Source organism: Malurus melanocephalus, unplaced genomic scaffold (genome assembly GCF_030028575.1).
Source record: "Malurus melanocephalus ecotype Western Australia unplaced genomic scaffold, MMel_1.1 scaffold_11, whole genome shotgun sequence".
Taxonomy (NCBI): domain Eukaryota; kingdom Metazoa; phylum Chordata; class Aves; order Passeriformes; family Maluridae; genus Malurus; species Malurus melanocephalus.
Window position 1 is genome coordinate 1,188,555 of NW_026623243.1, and position 16,789 is coordinate 1,205,343.

The following is a 16,789-nucleotide window of genomic DNA, read 5'->3' on the forward strand; positions in this document are numbered from 1 at the left end:
ATMATCCCAAGACCACCACTGGGACCAAAAGCTCCAGTAGTCCATGTCTAGTGGAAAGGATTCCAGAAGTATCCTAGCTCTTCCTGGCTGGGGGGGGGGGTGTCACACCCAATTCCCAATACATGTTATTTCTCTCCATCATAGCACAAAAGAACTCAGTTCAGTATGACTAGTTGCCAAGGTAGAAGACTGCAGAAAAAGTCAAAATTATCTTTGAACTGCAAAATTGTTCAAAATGTTTATTGAAAACACCATTTAGTATCACAACAAATGCACAATGAAGAAGACTACCTTTTTAACAGGATGAGATCCTTTTCTCTAGAAAACACATTACATTAATACATACTGAAAGGAGATTTTTTAAAATAATAATTGTATGGAACCTCCAATACCCCTGAAGAAACTTTCGTGAACTGATTTCTGTTGTGTGCAGGTCCCTACCTGGTGAATGCAARAACCTATAGATACTTTCATTCAGAGTATCCATTTAAATTTGATGAATTAAAAATGTATATCATTAAATTACCTGTTACCATGAACATGAGAAGCACAAAATGCAAAGCTGTAATGCAGTAAGGTTGGATCAATGACAGAACCATTTTCTGAATATTCAATCAGTTCATCGAGATAGCAGAGATGGCGGTGACAGCCTCTCACTCCATAGCGAGCGCAGTATTCATCCAACACAAAGACTTGACCTGGGCTAAACCAGCCCTGAAAGAAAAAGGCAAAAAGCCATGCAATATTTTGGGATTTATTTTCTGACTCTCAGCTTTAAATCAAACAAAGAATAGAAACATATATTTTCATGTCCATTACATAAACTTTTTATGTTAGAATGAAYATTTGACTAATGCTGACAGCACTGGAAGGTAAATCCTACAATAACCCTTTTACTGAAAGGATTAAATGTCAGGACACTGTGCAGTTATAAATTACCACTAATATGAAAGATATAGTTTACAAAAAATATGCTAATTCATCCAAAGTCTGGTACAGTTATGTCAAATCTAATATAACATAAACTAACACTTTAAAATAATTCATTTTGTTTTAGTAAACAATTGTAAAATACAAACTAAGGTTTGGGCAATGCTGAAGGACATCATTAACATGGACATTAAAACAGTTCCTGGATGGCAAGCTCTCTGTGGCCACAAGTTGGATATTTTGATCACAATTCAACTCTTTACCTATGTAACATGCATGAACTTTTAGTAACTTTTGAGCAACTTTTAGTAATAAAGAGCTACAGAGCTAGATAGTTTGCTAAAAGCCACCTGAGTAAGATGAGCAAGATTTGACCTTCAATAATAATTAGCTATTCTCAGGCCTACTGAGACCTTTCTTGGTCAGTCTTGATGAGACCAGAATGGCATACCCTGAACAGACATAAGCAAAGTACAGATTCTTTCACATCACAAAAACAGTTCTCGAATGAATCCAGAGTGTAAAGAATATAATTGATTCTTGATGCAGAAATATGATAAAAGTAGCACAGTGAGCTTCCAAAAGCAGCATGAAGCAATATATAAAATCTTGGGAAACTACAGTTACTGCTTAGTTGCTTTACAGAAGCATTTTAATCTGTTCTTATTTAAATTGTTTTTATATTTCCCTCTCATCATCTCTCATCATTCCAACTCATCAAACGGTTAAGAGAGATTGAGGAATACCTGAACTCAAATACATAATTCACTTGTATAAGCAACAGGATTTTGCAAAGTCATGAATTTATAACATCAGTATAGCAGCTGAAGACCAGTATTTCCCTAATGCTTGTGAATACTTCTGCAAGATAAGATGTTTAATGTTGATTTAAAATATGAGCAAAAATACCATACTTAAAAATATATTCACATCAGTTTTTTTAAAAATCTGTGTTTTAACTTTACTAAAAAACATGCATGAGGTAGGAATTCAAACTTTATATTCTCCCTCAACTCTTCAGCTGAACATATTATCTACAAACAAGAATGCCTCAAAGGTMTTTCATATTTAATAAATTTATTTGCTCCTAAATGATTTCTTTTAAGTCAATGTTTCCACTGCATTCAAGGAGCTTCAGCTGTTTCTAGAGAACATTTAGCTTTTTTACAGAACCCAGAGCAGAACTCAGCATTTTAATCTAATATCTGATCATGCTGCAATGCCTCATGTAGCTTACACAGTGTTTGATGGAAAATATGGTATTCTATTGAAAGAAGAAAGAAAAGGGATTTTAACAGATTCTTTTGCAATAATATGCATCCTAGCCCTGGATACAATCAACAGTGGTTTGTGACTGATATTCTGCCAATATGTTGTCATTGTAACTGATCTTTGCCTACATTTTTATGGAAAACATAACAAAATGCTGCATATCATTGCCTAAAGTACAAAAGCAAACTCTTATTAAATTTCTGCTCATTCCCATAGGATAAAACTGTGACAGGAAGAGAAAATTTTAAAGGACATATTGATTAAACTCCAGTCTCTCTTAAAATACCTGTTTGTGTGGTCATTTTTAATATAAATGTGTACTTTCTTTGCCCGTGTTCAATCTCATATCATGCACAAGTCTCACAAACACGTAACTGTATCTTATCTATATCCTACAATGTATTGGTATTAGATAACCACATTTTTTTCTATTTTATAATTGAAAAAAACCCCAAAACCTCAAAACCTCAAAACCTCAAAAAAAACCCCAACCTCCTCAATACTCTCCCTATACCAAGAAGAATGTAGAATTTAAGAAGTTTAGGTCATAGAGTAATACAGATCTGTGCATAATATTGATTCCTACACTTTTAAATTTTTTTTGCAAGTTGTACATGTAGTTACATTGTATTTGCTGAAATAAAGGGATGAATTGTTTCTAAAAAATTATAGGAAATGAGCTGTTAGAAAAAAAAAAAAAAACACCAGACTTATCTGTCCATGTATTCTATTGTTACCTTGACATTCCCATTTTTTTAAATAAAAAAAATATGATCAAATATGCAATTAAAAAAAAAATAAAAATCACCCATTCCACTTATTAAAAGCTGAATTTAAAAAAAGAGTGGTAAGGAATACATCTGCTTTATGGTTGCTATAGCACTGTGCATTTCACCTAACCTCTTCTAAAAGTTCCTGATTTCAAGGTTATATTAAGTGTCTTACTATATTATTATTATAAAAAAAGATTTTGACCCCAATGCACTGGTAGAAAGCTAACCATTTTCTCTTTGAGTGCCAATTACTTTGTACAGATGTACCTTCGGGCCTCTTTGATTCAGTGTGCAACCCACAGATAGAAAATGAGTCCTTTAACTTTTCTATACATACATGTCTGGCAGTATTTTAAAAGGGAGACAACTGTCATCAAATAATCATTTCCCCCCCTTTTTAACAACTGCAAACAAACCCAAAATTCCAATTACTATCTTTGTATTACAAGACTAGTCAGAACAATGGAAAAAAAGAAGTAAAAATCCCCCTTTTTTGTTGCAGTTGGGACAGTAAAGGAAAAAGAAGATTATGTGCTGTGAGGCATTTTAGATCTTTAGTGAGAGATCACTATTTCAGACATAATATCAGGTGAAAAATAAAGCCTCAGGAAGTTATGAGGTCTTACCTACAGAAACCTGTTTAACAAATCTGTACAATCTGATGAAATTCCACAAGATTGTTGCTGGTTTTCCCTAATGAAAACAAAACCTGAAGCAGACCCATCCTCAACTAGTCCACAAAGCACAGAATAGAAAACTACTGTAGGAACAGGAAACTGCAGCCAATATCTTACCTTTTATAGCTGTCTTTGAATGTGGAAAACATTCATTTTGATACAGGGCTCACGTTCTATTTGCTTTTGCTTAATAATAATACTCCCATTCGTTACTTGCAATTCAGCTAATACATATATCCCATATCTATAAATTATGGGTCTGCCTCCTCTCTTTGGTGTTTTTCCTTCACACCAGAGTGGAATGAAGAATTACAATAGAAGTGAAAATGTCTGAGATGAGGCAACTTCATTCGGACCTTAAAGCACCTTTATAGGTGTCAGTAAATCCTGCCACAGGAGTTCTTAATCATTAAGAAAACTTTCTGCTTTTATTCAAACCTCCCCAGAGGATATGATACATTTCAGCTGATAAAATTGGAGACAGTTTGTGTCTCTTTGCTTTCTATTGCGTGGCACAGCAGCAGCTTGCAAGTATATAATTTTCAAATTTAAAACCAATCGATTGGACCCTTTATTCCAAATACAATTGCAGCTGTTGAATGAATGMGGAAGAAAGGACTACTTTGTAACAACTATTTCTCACTTCTTTATATCTGTCTTCCAGCCAGTACTCACCAAACAAGAATAGGAGTCATTCAATCTGTGATCCAAGGTCTGCCTCTGAAGCAGTCTAAAGAGGGAAGCATGGTCAAATTTGCAGGGATTAGCAGAAATAAACTCATCCATGCCATGTTTCTGGCCACGGTCTGTATCTGTTATACAAAGGAAAAATGTGCAGAACAAAACATGAGTGTGTGTTTAGACTTAAAAACACAAGTGTACACATAGCAYATAAGTTTCAGCATCTATGCTTTCTTGAAAATATCTCAAAGAAATAACTCATATAGAGAGATGCTTGCAGTTAACCTATTATAGTCTTGATCTTTTAATCTGAAAATATTATTTCTGAATTATTTTTCTATCATGCCAATCTATGCAGTGTAACAGTGAAAAAAAATGTTGACCACTGACAGATAAACCAAAATTTAGAAAGAAATTTTTGTGCCATAAAACACAACACAGTACATTAAAAAAGTTTTAAAGCATTGTTGTCTAGTGAGCTCTGAAAATATTTCAATTTAAAAACAATGCTCTGAGTAGCAAAGAAAAATATTCTGTAATTTCCTGCTTTTGTAAGGCTCTCTTTCTAATTTTAGCATAATAACCACAAAATATTAAAAAAAAAAAAAGAAAAAAACTAAAAAACCCTGAACAGGTTTATGCATTTATTTCCACAGAAAAGAAAGAGCATCTTTACTGCCGTTGAAAGTACCACTTAATAGAAATATTCATCATGGCTTGAAGCCTACTTCTCAAATGGCAAACTGGAGCAGAAATGAACACACTGGCTTGAGCTAGGTCATTTCCAGCCTTCTTTTTGTACTCGGCTTTTAATGAGACAAACCTTAATGTAGTAATGGCAAAGAGCTCCTTCAACCTTCCAGCAAAGTGTACTGAAAAAGGGAGCAGCATTTTTGTGTAAATACATTGAGAAAACATACCATCCCAAATGGCACTTCAATCAAAGGCCCAAATTTATTGTTCTTCACAGATTGCATCTTTCAACGCCTTTAAACCCCGCGGGTTTATCAAAAGAGAAGCTCTAGTGATTGCTTTCATTAATGCTATGTTTTGTCAAAGTCCTCAATGTGAATTATCTATCTAGTATGGACAGAAAAAGCCTTACAGTGCCCAAAAGGACTAGTTATGTATTAGCACATTAGCTGTCTTGGATTCTATAGACTGTACTGGGGTGAACAGTCCTATCAACTTAAAAATTGACTTATCTTTTCAATAGGGTCTCAGCTCTTTGTTCCTTTAAATTCAAACCTAGGTCTTTTTATATTCGTTACCAGAAAAGTATAGATCTAAGTGTATCCTAAATGCAATTTTGAAAACCTGCATAGTAGAAATCTAAAATTTCTAAAGAAAGGAGACAAAAGTTTATTGATTAAACCCAATTATAGAGTCAGGTTCATAATAAAACTCAATATTGATCTGTGGGCATGATGCTAACATAATCAGTCACATTTAGAAATTTAGCCCCAGATCATATTGATCCATGTCAAGTCCAACTTTCAGCTGTATTTGTGGATGGGAGAATTATTTAATTCAAGCTGAAGGATCTGCAACATCAAATCCTAGAAAGATGCAGAAACTAATTCATATCACTTGACTTTGCATTGTCAAAGCAAGAGTCACATCCATGTGACAGATTTCACCAAGGTGGATGTAGCAAATAAACAGTATGACAATATGTCAGTGGTGTAAGGTGTGAGACCATCATCCCAGAGAAACAGCAGCATGTATTTTAAATGGTTGAAAGATCTGTAGCATATGTAATTACACAGATTAGCAATATTTCAATGACCATGAGACTGGCCTATCCTTGATGACAAACCAAGCTCGTATTTTTGACACAGATACAGGAAATGCTCTCTCTTAATTAGTGCAATTTAACTGTATTTAAACACGCTAATTCAMAGATAAACAACTGATATCAACACTACATGATTACAAAAGTACCAAACAACATATGAAGTTATAGTTTCCAAAATGTCCAAACACAAATAAAACTCTATGAAACCCATTATATTTAATTTTCAAGTGACTGATTTCAACATTACTGATAAGTTTTCCTTATAAGAATATCAGTTTTATCAAGAGATTTTTATAGCAAAACAAATGACAAAAATGAAAAAGTATTAATACTTCTTTTTGCCACCATGTATAAATTATACAAAGCTGAATCTTTCTTAAACTAACCTTTTGCTTTTTACTCTGGTTAACCATAGAAATATAAAAATTGCCCCTTTTTTAAGAGAGAAGATCTAAGTACTGACAAGTAATTATTTTGAAATCAGGTGACTGGATGTTGCAAATGAAACAAGTCCAACATACTGATACAGTATCCAGAAGATCATAATGTTTAAGGTGACCTACTGAACACAACACAGCTTGCAAAAGCTGAATTTGCTATTACATAATTTGGGCAAAATGAACAATTGCATTGATTTTAAAGTATAAATATTTTTAATATTTAATTCTGAAAGAAAGATCCATGGCTATTCATCTTTTTGAGTGAATCAATCAGTACAAATAACATTGTCAAACAGTAACAGAAGATCTGTTACCAAATAAATTTTAGCAACAGAAAAACAACTAAGAACTTACCTTTGCCAGCTGTAGGCAAGCAGGAAGTAACAGAAAAATAGATCTAGTGTAATACATTTCATTTTTGTTTATTGCTATGATATACAAACAAGATAACTGGCAAATATTTTAAAACAAAATGGAATTTAAAAAAATTAAGATCTTGAGCAGAGTTTTTGAGGAATTCATAAATGTTATGACTGTGACTAAAAAGGYTACTTAAGACCCTATTTTAAAAAATTGTTAGAGTGATTAATTTTTTCAAATTTCTACACAAATGATCATTAGCTGTCTGGTTCGAACAACAAGCAAATGAAAAAGGCAAATAAGGTGCCTTGTTTAAGAAAAAAATACAAAAATACAAATCCACTTTTTCAATCTTGGAAAATATTGCAAAGATATTTGGGGAGAGCTTTGAAGCAGTAATATTTCTCTTGCTTTTTCACAATTAGTTTTTCTTCCCTTCTTAATGGAATTTGTTGCCATGCTTTCCAAGTTGCCTTTAATTCAAAATCATTGTTTGTGTATTATTTCCATGCTGCACTGCCTGTTTCAGGTTGTGGGTTTATTTCTTTTGGAAACTGTTAGCCAAAAAACTACCAACTTTTTTTTGGATCAAGATAGGACAAATAAATACATTTTCAAATGATGATAAAAACAAACAAAAGCTATTGCAGGAGTTTTAGCATGTCTTTGGGAGTTCTCTTAGACAAGGATATTCATTTTGGCAGAACAGCATTCTGAGTATGCCTTTTGCCACCTTTGTAAGCAGCTGTCGATTTTAGTCCAGCTGCAAAGGCTATAAAAATCCTCAATGATTCAGCAGAGTTGACTGAACTAAGACTACCAAGAATTTCATGTTTATGGCACATTATCTAGTAGTTCTAGCATCCCTCTACAGCATCTCTCCCCCGTTCCAGCCCAGAAGCAAATACACATTTCCTGCATCATCTCCTCTGTGCTAGAGTGAACCACAGGCACTGGCCTTGCAGAGTGGTGACCTACTTCTTTCTGTGGCTCTCAATGACATCTCTGCTTGAGTTTAAACATCGTGAAAACAATCTGAACTAGCTCAGGCAAGCAGGAAAGAAGACCAGGTAGAGCCAAGCATTTTAGTACGATGGGGATTAAAAAGATTTAAAGACTAAGCCTAGTAGGGTAAGAACTGTGACTCTGTTACAGAAGGGGCTGGAACTGGTTGGAAAAGACAGTGGTAAGACATGCATTACACTCCTTCAAGTGCCACTCRAGACAGACAGTGACAGCTTACATTGGGAACATTTTGACTCCTGGTCATTGACCAGGACTCCAAAGTGCTACGTGCTTAGAAACACAGGCCAAAGAGGCAATCTATGACCCCAGAACTTTATAATTTAGGTACCAGACCATGAAATATCTTCTGCAGAGAAAGTGGCAGAGAGTGAGAAAGAGCAGGCCCATTTGGCCAGACTGTCAGGCTGGGGATACCATACTGACTGATTGCCAGTATTTTGTTGAAGGGTAGATTTGAAGAGGATAATAGGTAGTTTTTACATGTTTCTGAGTAGCACAGAAGGGAGCAAACAGGTGACTTACTGACCACCTAAGGTGGTGGAGGCTGGTGTTAACATGTTCTTTCTAGAAGGGAGATAGGGGTGGTTGGAGGCAAGCAGGAAATGGACATAAAGGGGATGGGGGAACATGCAGGGAAAGTGGAGTTACTCCACTCTTTCAAATGGCAAAAGGGTTATGATGGACATAAAGCTGTAAAGCCTGCTGAGAAAACCATGACAAATGAAAAAAAAATATTTTATTTGTTTGTTTCTAAAAATGTAAATAATTGTAAGAGATWTTCTCTGAACTCATGAGGGTGTAGGTTCAGAAAATTTGCCTTTGTATTTCTTCATTAAGACATGACAATCTGCTCATGTGCTGCTTTTATCTCCTGCATAATGACCAAGTTATTAGCAGTGCTCAGCACTCCAGCAGCATACTTTCCAACTGTATGAATATAGCTCCTAATACATTGGTCATTACGAAAGGGGTCCCTTCCTGAACCTTTATGTGACTCCGATGAATCTGATGATTGATCTGATGAATTGGTGCTTTCCCTGAAACATCAATGTTCTTGGGAAACTTCAGGCTATTCTACAATCATGCATCCTTAAACACGCTTTGCATTCAACATGCCTATGCAGAGCAATGGAACTGAAGATCAGTCTCTTTTTCTTGATCAGTGCAGACATTAGCCTGTCTTTGCTTCTGTTTTGGAGTCACCTAATACCACAAAACAGCAATACAATTTGCTTAGAGATGAAGAAATTGGCTAGTATACATTTTGAAAGTTGGACAGGAACAACAGTAGTTTGATTCTGTTAAATGACAACTTTCAAATGCTTTTTATAATGATCAAGRAAATTTCAGGATGAAAGAAGATATTTTATGAACACAATATMKAAAAACATTGAAACATGTCTCCTCAAGGTGCCTTTTTTCTACATCCTACAGTTTAAAGGTATTAATTTTCTCCAAGTTACTGAAAATTCTTTTTGAACATTTTATCAGGGTGAGTTGATTTTTCATCTTAGAGAATGGAGAAGATGGGGACATGGTTTAAATGTCATTTACTGAAATTTGTTTTTCAAAGCCCAAGTTGGTTTTCTGTGTGCAGAGGTGGCATTGCAAGATGTACTGTAGAAATAAAAACAATGTGATCTTGTATTGGCTGGAAATGCTTAAATTATATATTAAATGGAAAATATAAATCATGAAAATAGTAATTGACAAATTATCTGGTCAAAWCTGTATTTCCTAATACTAAAAATCTATCATACTAAAGAAGAAAAAATTGGAATCTAATTTATATGCTGACTCTTAAGTACTTGGATTTRTATCTTGATTAAAAATAAAAGACAYTTAGCTTCATGCAAACATTTTTCTAAGGGGAAAGAATATGAACTTCTTGTGAAACTCAATGTATTTAAATGTGACAAAAGGTCAGCTATAGATTCTTCTTAGGAGTAAAAGAGTCTCTCAAGAAAATCAGCACATTATATATTTAAAGGAAGTAGGAATCCCAGGAAACTATGTAAAGTTATACATGAAAACCCTCCTTCTTGCAGTTGCTTAAAAACKGATTAATTTGATGATGCATATTTCTACTTCCCGAACAAAAAATTTTTCCGCATTTAGACAGAATTTAGCTACTACAGAAATCAGTCAAACAATGGTCCTAAACCTCACATTAAATTAATTCCACAAATCACTATATTGCAAAGAATTTTATGCATTATTAATTATGAATTGTTTTGTGAAATATTACCAAATATCAACATTGAAATGCATTAGCCACAGATTATTTATATACAGTTTAYTTATATCAGTTTGTGTAAGTAGAGACATAAGCATGACAGAAAAATACACAATATTTGAGGCTTTTGACCTTCCCTTAAAATGTCTTTAAAATAATACTTATTTTTTCTRTGGTTTCCACCTAAGAACTATAGTCACTCTAAAATAGTGTCCAAAATAATATCAAGATGGGACAATTTTGCTGTTTAATTCTTTAACGCTATCAGTAATTTTATCTCTGAAAACATAACTTCAGTATATCCAAAATTGTRATTCTTTTTTGTACCTTTTTCTTTCTATAATTTGCATAGCCCTSTAGTCAAAGTTTTCCAGTTGCTTTCACTTCCAGGTAAATGCTGTGTCCAAAACCAGGAGCAATTCCTTGGCCACTACTGACAGTGGCCACTTCTTTTGTACTTTCTAACTGGCACAGATGAAGTTGAGACATTAGGTGTGAACACAATGAGCTGCCACCACTCAGCACAAGCCCAGCTCACTGGGAGGAGGTGAGTGGAAGCTCTCCTTGGCAGTTGCCCTGCCTTTGCTTTTGAAACGTTAATTCCATCCCACTTCAGCTTAACACCACCATAATGAAACATTATTTCACTAAATGGTTCAGATTAATTCCCTTCCAAATTGTCTCAGAGTAAAAACAGGCGTCAGTGCTTTTGTGAGGCTAAACTTTTTTCCAAGGATCTTCACAGCTCAATCAGGATTTTAGATAAATATTTCTAAATTTAATGAGCACATTTCAGTGTTTTCTAATCATAAAATTGTATAAGATTAGAGGATGAATAGAAGGCCATGAGACTGATAGGAGGACTGAGGGAGGAGAATGGGTTTAGGTGGACCTGTTACAGACTTCGGACATAAAACCAAGCTTAGTCTAAAACATGTATCTCCCCTCTATCGCTGTACACTTGCGGTTATATGAAAATGATGATTGATTATTGCATACAGTCATATGACATTGCAGAAATTTGATGGCTGCTACAAGGATCCTTGGATTGCACTCAGCCTCTGTAAAAACATTAAAAAACCCATACATGCTTCCTGTGTGCAGATATCTACATGAAAGAATACTTTCAAAGAGATATGAATATTTAAAGATATGTTTAATATATGCTGTTTACCCTGATTTCTCTAAAACAATATTTTCCTCAAAGAAAAGSGATGAAAATTTAAACCTGAATAATTTAAATAATTTTTAATGTTATTTAATATTACACTATTTCCCAAAAAAAATTAGCATCTAGTGCCTTTCAACTCACAGCGTACTGTCTGCATAGCAATTTTTAGGTAACTAATGCATACACTGTATGATAAAGTTGACCCAAATCTATAACAATTCTGAGAAYAGATTGATTCTTTTTTATTCAACACAACACTGGCTGGCTAATGAAAAATATAATGCAAACCAAACACTGTCTCCATGGTAATATGTGGGTCAATTGTAAGGAATATGAARCTAATTGCTGTATTTTCATGGATTATAATAAAAATAATGACCTGCAAGTCAGGATATCCCTTGTTGTYAATAATAATCTGAGTTAAAGAGCTTCTGCCTAACAACGAACTGCAAAGCACATTTGCCTCATGAATAAGTTCTGCTTAATTAAACTTCTTGGAGGGAACAGCTACATATTTTACCACCTATACCAAAAGCAAAGGAGAAAAGAAAACAAAAGCCAACTTACAAAGTGGGGATGTATCTGTGTTGGCATTGCCTCCTTTAAGATTCATCTTCTGAGCTTGACTTGCAGGAACGGGCTTGTAAGACTGACCTGTGGCTCTGTACATAGCTTGAACCCAGAGTATTCTATCCTGCTCATCGTCRCTGGCAAATATCACGGTATCGCCTTCTTTAACAGCATTGAAAAACATTCGACCACCCTGAAGACCTGAAGCAGTAAATAAGAAGGTAATCTTGATAAATACAAGTCACTTCTGAATCACCATCAATGTTTATTATATTATTGGGTTTACTCTGAGTATGTGTGTGTGGAGGGGTATGTTAAAATATTTTGTAAGTATTTATGACCTAGAAATAAGATAAATATAGAGCTGTAAGGATCAAATAATAATACATGGAAGTAACGTAAGTAGAATAAATATATAAGTGACAAGAGAAAATATTTACATGRCTCCACTTTCAACTCAGCTCCAACGTATTTCTTACTCATTTTCTCTGGGTCAAATGCTATTTTTTAACATATTTTCTTTCTTGGAATTATTTTCTTAGCTGAAAGTCCCTGCCAACTTTATCTCTTATTGAACAGACAGCTCCATACCTCTTTTCAGTGCTGGTCTTCCTTAGTCTTTTCTCATTTCAGTAGTTTTTTTTTCCTCAGAGCATGTAATGAGAACAGCACGCAATACTCAATGTGACTGTGCTCGGGATTTCTTTATTACAGAATTGTTTTGGTTTTCCAAACACCTTCTGATCATTGTTTGCCTTCTCAATTGTTCTAAACACTGAGCCAACATTTTCAAAATCAATCTTCAATATCTCAGAAGTCTCTTAATTTCGTAACCCTGCATTGCATAGGTGGAATTGTTTTTTGCTGCTTGTGTAACTTTGATTTCCCTTTGACATTTTAATATTAACTTGTGCAATGTTCTCTGATACCTCCAAATTTATTTTTGATTACTATGAGTAATTTGTCTATCAATCACAAGCACTGTCATAATTTGCCTTCTTTTCTAAATTATTTATGAACATACTGTACACGACAGTACACATGCCACCCCCATCAAAATAAGAAAAGGAAATTCACTTTTTTTTTTTTCTTGTATTATATGTGGTCTTACAATGTTTCAGGAAACTTTACAGTAAAGTTTAGAGCTCATTAGCCTTAAAACAGGCTTCTTTCCAAAAGTACGATTTTTCATACCAGAATGTGTTAGCAGAATAATTGCCAAAGAGCCTTGGGATTTTTTGCTGCTAGATCAAAACAAGAAAATTGAATCAACTATTTTACACAAACATACTGGGCTTCAGTATCCTACTTCAAAATCATGGAAAGTACCTGTGTGAGGAGCTGTGTAATCCACAGTGTATCCTTCCAGTTGCATCAGYTCCTGAGGCTCAGACTTCTTTTCTCTGTAACTGCACATTGCAAACGTGTACTGGCTAACCTGAATAAGAAAATACTTCTAAATTACTGAATTGCATTCCAGAACTGTTTAAAAAATGTACCATGGTTTAAATTAGCATTCATTTGCACTGAATAAATAAATACTTTTCTTTTTTTCTTTTCCAGAAGTATTTACAGTTAAAACTTCTCATTCTTTCCCCTTTCTGCCAAAAGGAATGAAAAAAACCCCAAACAAAATAACACATAAACACATGTCTCTGCATTTTCCTGAAATACATTTTGGGCTGATGCTTTATGAAAAAATGAAGGGAAGCCATTTAGGTTCTGGTAGGGAAAACACTTGGTATTGTAGTATTGACCAAATTTTTCAGTATACTGTAAGAGAAAAAAAGGAATATATTCCAAGAAACTGAAAAAACAAGGACTTTTATGCATAAAAGTACTGTTTGCAGAAAGAGTGACACAATTATCTTGTAACTGGAAAAAGGAACATATACTCTGGCCAAATCTAGCTAATGATGGGAAGCACCAAAACTTTCAGTTTGATTTTATAATCTAATTTCTGTACCTCTTGCATCTATGTTCTCACCCACCTCCGGCTTGCTTGGCTCACTAGATAAAGTACTATATAGTCCAAACAGCTTGCAGCCTATATGAACAGCATTGGTTACTTTTCATCAAGTACAATTATAAAAAATATAATAAAGCAATGAGAAAAGAATGTGTCACCAGGAGGTTTTTGACTCTGTAGACAGAACAGAAAATTATAAGGAGAGGTGAGTAAAAAGTGACTGGAAAAATAAAGAATTATAAAGAAAGAAAAGTAATAACTGTGAGAGGAAAAGCAATCACTGAAACGAAACCAAAGTGTTTCCAGCCTTACATGAAGAGCTGAGAAGATTATAAAAGATGACCAGAAGCAAGACCATATGAGTCTSTGAACACTTGAAACTTAAGGGAACTGAAAGTATATGCATCTCTAAAATTCCCATTTCCAAGGACTTTAGGATACCTGGCTGACAGACTTCTTTTGAACTAAAATAAGGTTTCTTAGATCTGTAAAATTATGCAAGGATTTATGGATAGGGAAGGCGCTCATCTGATACATGATGGATAATCTTAATTTCAACTGGTGACTGCTCAGAGAACTTATCTAAATTTATTGTTTTGGCTATAACTTCAGAAACGATCCTTTTTGAAGTAAAATTTGGATAGCTGATTTTGGCTTAGTTCATGTATTTATTGATGCTGTACCTTTACTCTCTGTAAAATACAGATTTTTTTTTGAAATTAAGGATGGAATACTATTATCTGGCAATGCTCTGAAAATATTTCATTATTTTATGTATTGGGGCTTTTTTGAAGCAGGACTGTGTTATGCTACATGTATGCAGCTCATGGTGACTGAACTTGCCCTAGCACAGCCTGTACAAGTAAAAGGAGCAGGTGTAACAGCTCTTGCTGCAAAATGGCCATCGGCCCTCAAATGCCAAACTGATGGCWCCAGAACCACAGCAGGAGTCTACAGGGGACAGAAATTAAACATAGCTATTTCAGTTTCATTATTTCCTTAGCTAAGCAAGGCAGTTTTACCAAAGATAAGAATTTGAGAAACTCTGTCAGGTGACTGAAACTGAGTGCCAGCTTTCCACATTAGATTTGGTACATTTGCTTAAGTGGGCATACCAAAACCAGGCTAAATATACATAAACACAAAAGACAATCAATCCCATCCAGAAATKCAGATTTTCAGGCCACATGGGCCTATTACATGCAGCCAGCCTATCCTCCAGCATGAACGGCACAGCATCATTTCACCTCACTGTTTGTATGTTAARCCCACAGTTTTGCTTTCATTCATAATTACACATATTTCGTTACACACCTATTTTAGAAATGACTGTGTTTTGGTTTAAAGATTTTAAGTTATGCTGGGCTGAGAGGGCAGGCCCAGCACGCCCAGCCCTGGGCACAGGCGGAGGGTGGCCCGGCATGTGGGAGCGGGAGGCAGCACTGCCATGGCACCTCTGGGGATGGAGGATGGCCCCAGGAGGCTGAAATGGAGCCCTGGGCTGTGGGCAGGGACAGTCAGGGATGGTGGGCACCTCTGGRGGAGACTCTGACAGGGTTCATCCCTGTACCACGCCATCTGCTCCAGGCCTGGCAGTGGCATTGTCTCTGTCACTGCTTGGCTTTCCCTCCTTACAGTCCCAAAACCACATTTGCCCTCATGCACAAGCATGGAGGGAGCTTTAGTTAGTCACATAACTCTAAATCCTTTGCAATTAGCATTATATTTCATGAGAGCTTCCTCCTTTATTTGCAAACCAAACTACAGTCTTAATTTTTGATACTTGGCATTGTAGTAAAAACATTTCTCTAATTACTCCATTTGATTGACTGAAATAACCTAACAAGGACCCACATTCATCTCTCACATTTTCATGCCAACAGCTCCACATAACCACATGGTACAGGCAATCTGAGCCACAAAAAGGGAAGGTAGCAGACACTAATCATGGAAATGCATAAGATGCCCATATTTTTCATATTTCTTCAGCTGAAATGTTTTTCAAGATAAGATTGTGGAAGGTCTGGGCTATGTATCTTTCTTAATTTTTAATCTCGCCTCTATTACAAGACAGACATTATAATGCTGCTGATTTTACTTTATCAAACAYTGCAAATGCAGTTTCTTATTTTAAAGAAACTATCAGTCACAACTGATGACTTCATATTTTTGTTGAAAATGAGACACTTTAAAGTTTTTTCACCAAGGAAACAGAAAAAACTCCAGAAAACTTTGCTGGGGAAAAACTTTTCAACAAAATAAAGAAACAGAGAACTTGCCTCATTTATTTACACTTGCAGCCTCTTAAATCCTTTTCCTTATGGTCATTGGTGGCTGCTACCATTTGCCACAGAGAGAATCACAAGCACAACCTGAAATAATAACTTTCTAACTTTTTAATATAGATCTCTGACTGGGTGTAAGCATATTATTAATAGTTAATGGAGGTTTAATTAGCTTTGCCTAAGAATTCAGAGAAATAGCATAAATACTTCATTAAATAGTGGGTATTCAAAAGTCAGGACTATGTACAACATATTCTCAGAAAAAAAAGCAGAATCAAGACATCTTCTTGAACGGTAATCCTGACAGAATTAAAGGCAATCCCCTTCTTACAACTGCATTCACTTGTATTTTGTTATTTTCCAGATGTCCACACACCTGACTACCAGCTGTTCTACCTATTTGATAACATGGTGGAAAATCAACAACTTATATGACAGATAGGTAGAGAAATGTGAATGTGACTTATGAGGAGTGTCACTAAGGGATGTCCCCACAGGGCACAAAGACCCTGTTTAATGYGCTGGGAGGAAGTGTTACTGCAATCCTGGAGGCTGATTCTGTGATGTCTGCTACAGGCCATCATGGGCAGCGCACTTCAGG

General features: G+C 35.1%; 1 protein-coding gene across 4 annotated transcripts in view; it reads right to left on the bottom strand.

Annotated features, from left to right (window-relative positions):
• Window positions 1-16,789, bottom strand: part of CADPS2 (calcium dependent secretion activator 2) — a 270,492-nt gene that overhangs the window by 85,715 nt on the left and 167,988 nt on the right. For all 4 annotated transcript variants that reach the window (XM_057378528.1, XM_057378520.1, XM_057378511.1 and 1 more), the window contains exons 10-13: window positions 13,264-13,372; window positions 11,932-12,135; window positions 4,328-4,464; window positions 527-714 (exon numbers count right to left, since the gene is read on the bottom strand). In XM_057378528.1, the coding sequence (XP_057234511.1) occupies window positions 527-714; window positions 4,328-4,464; window positions 11,932-12,135; window positions 13,264-13,372 (638 nt within the window). The remainder of the gene's footprint in view (window positions 1-526; window positions 715-4,327; window positions 4,465-11,931; window positions 12,136-13,263; window positions 13,373-16,789) is intronic.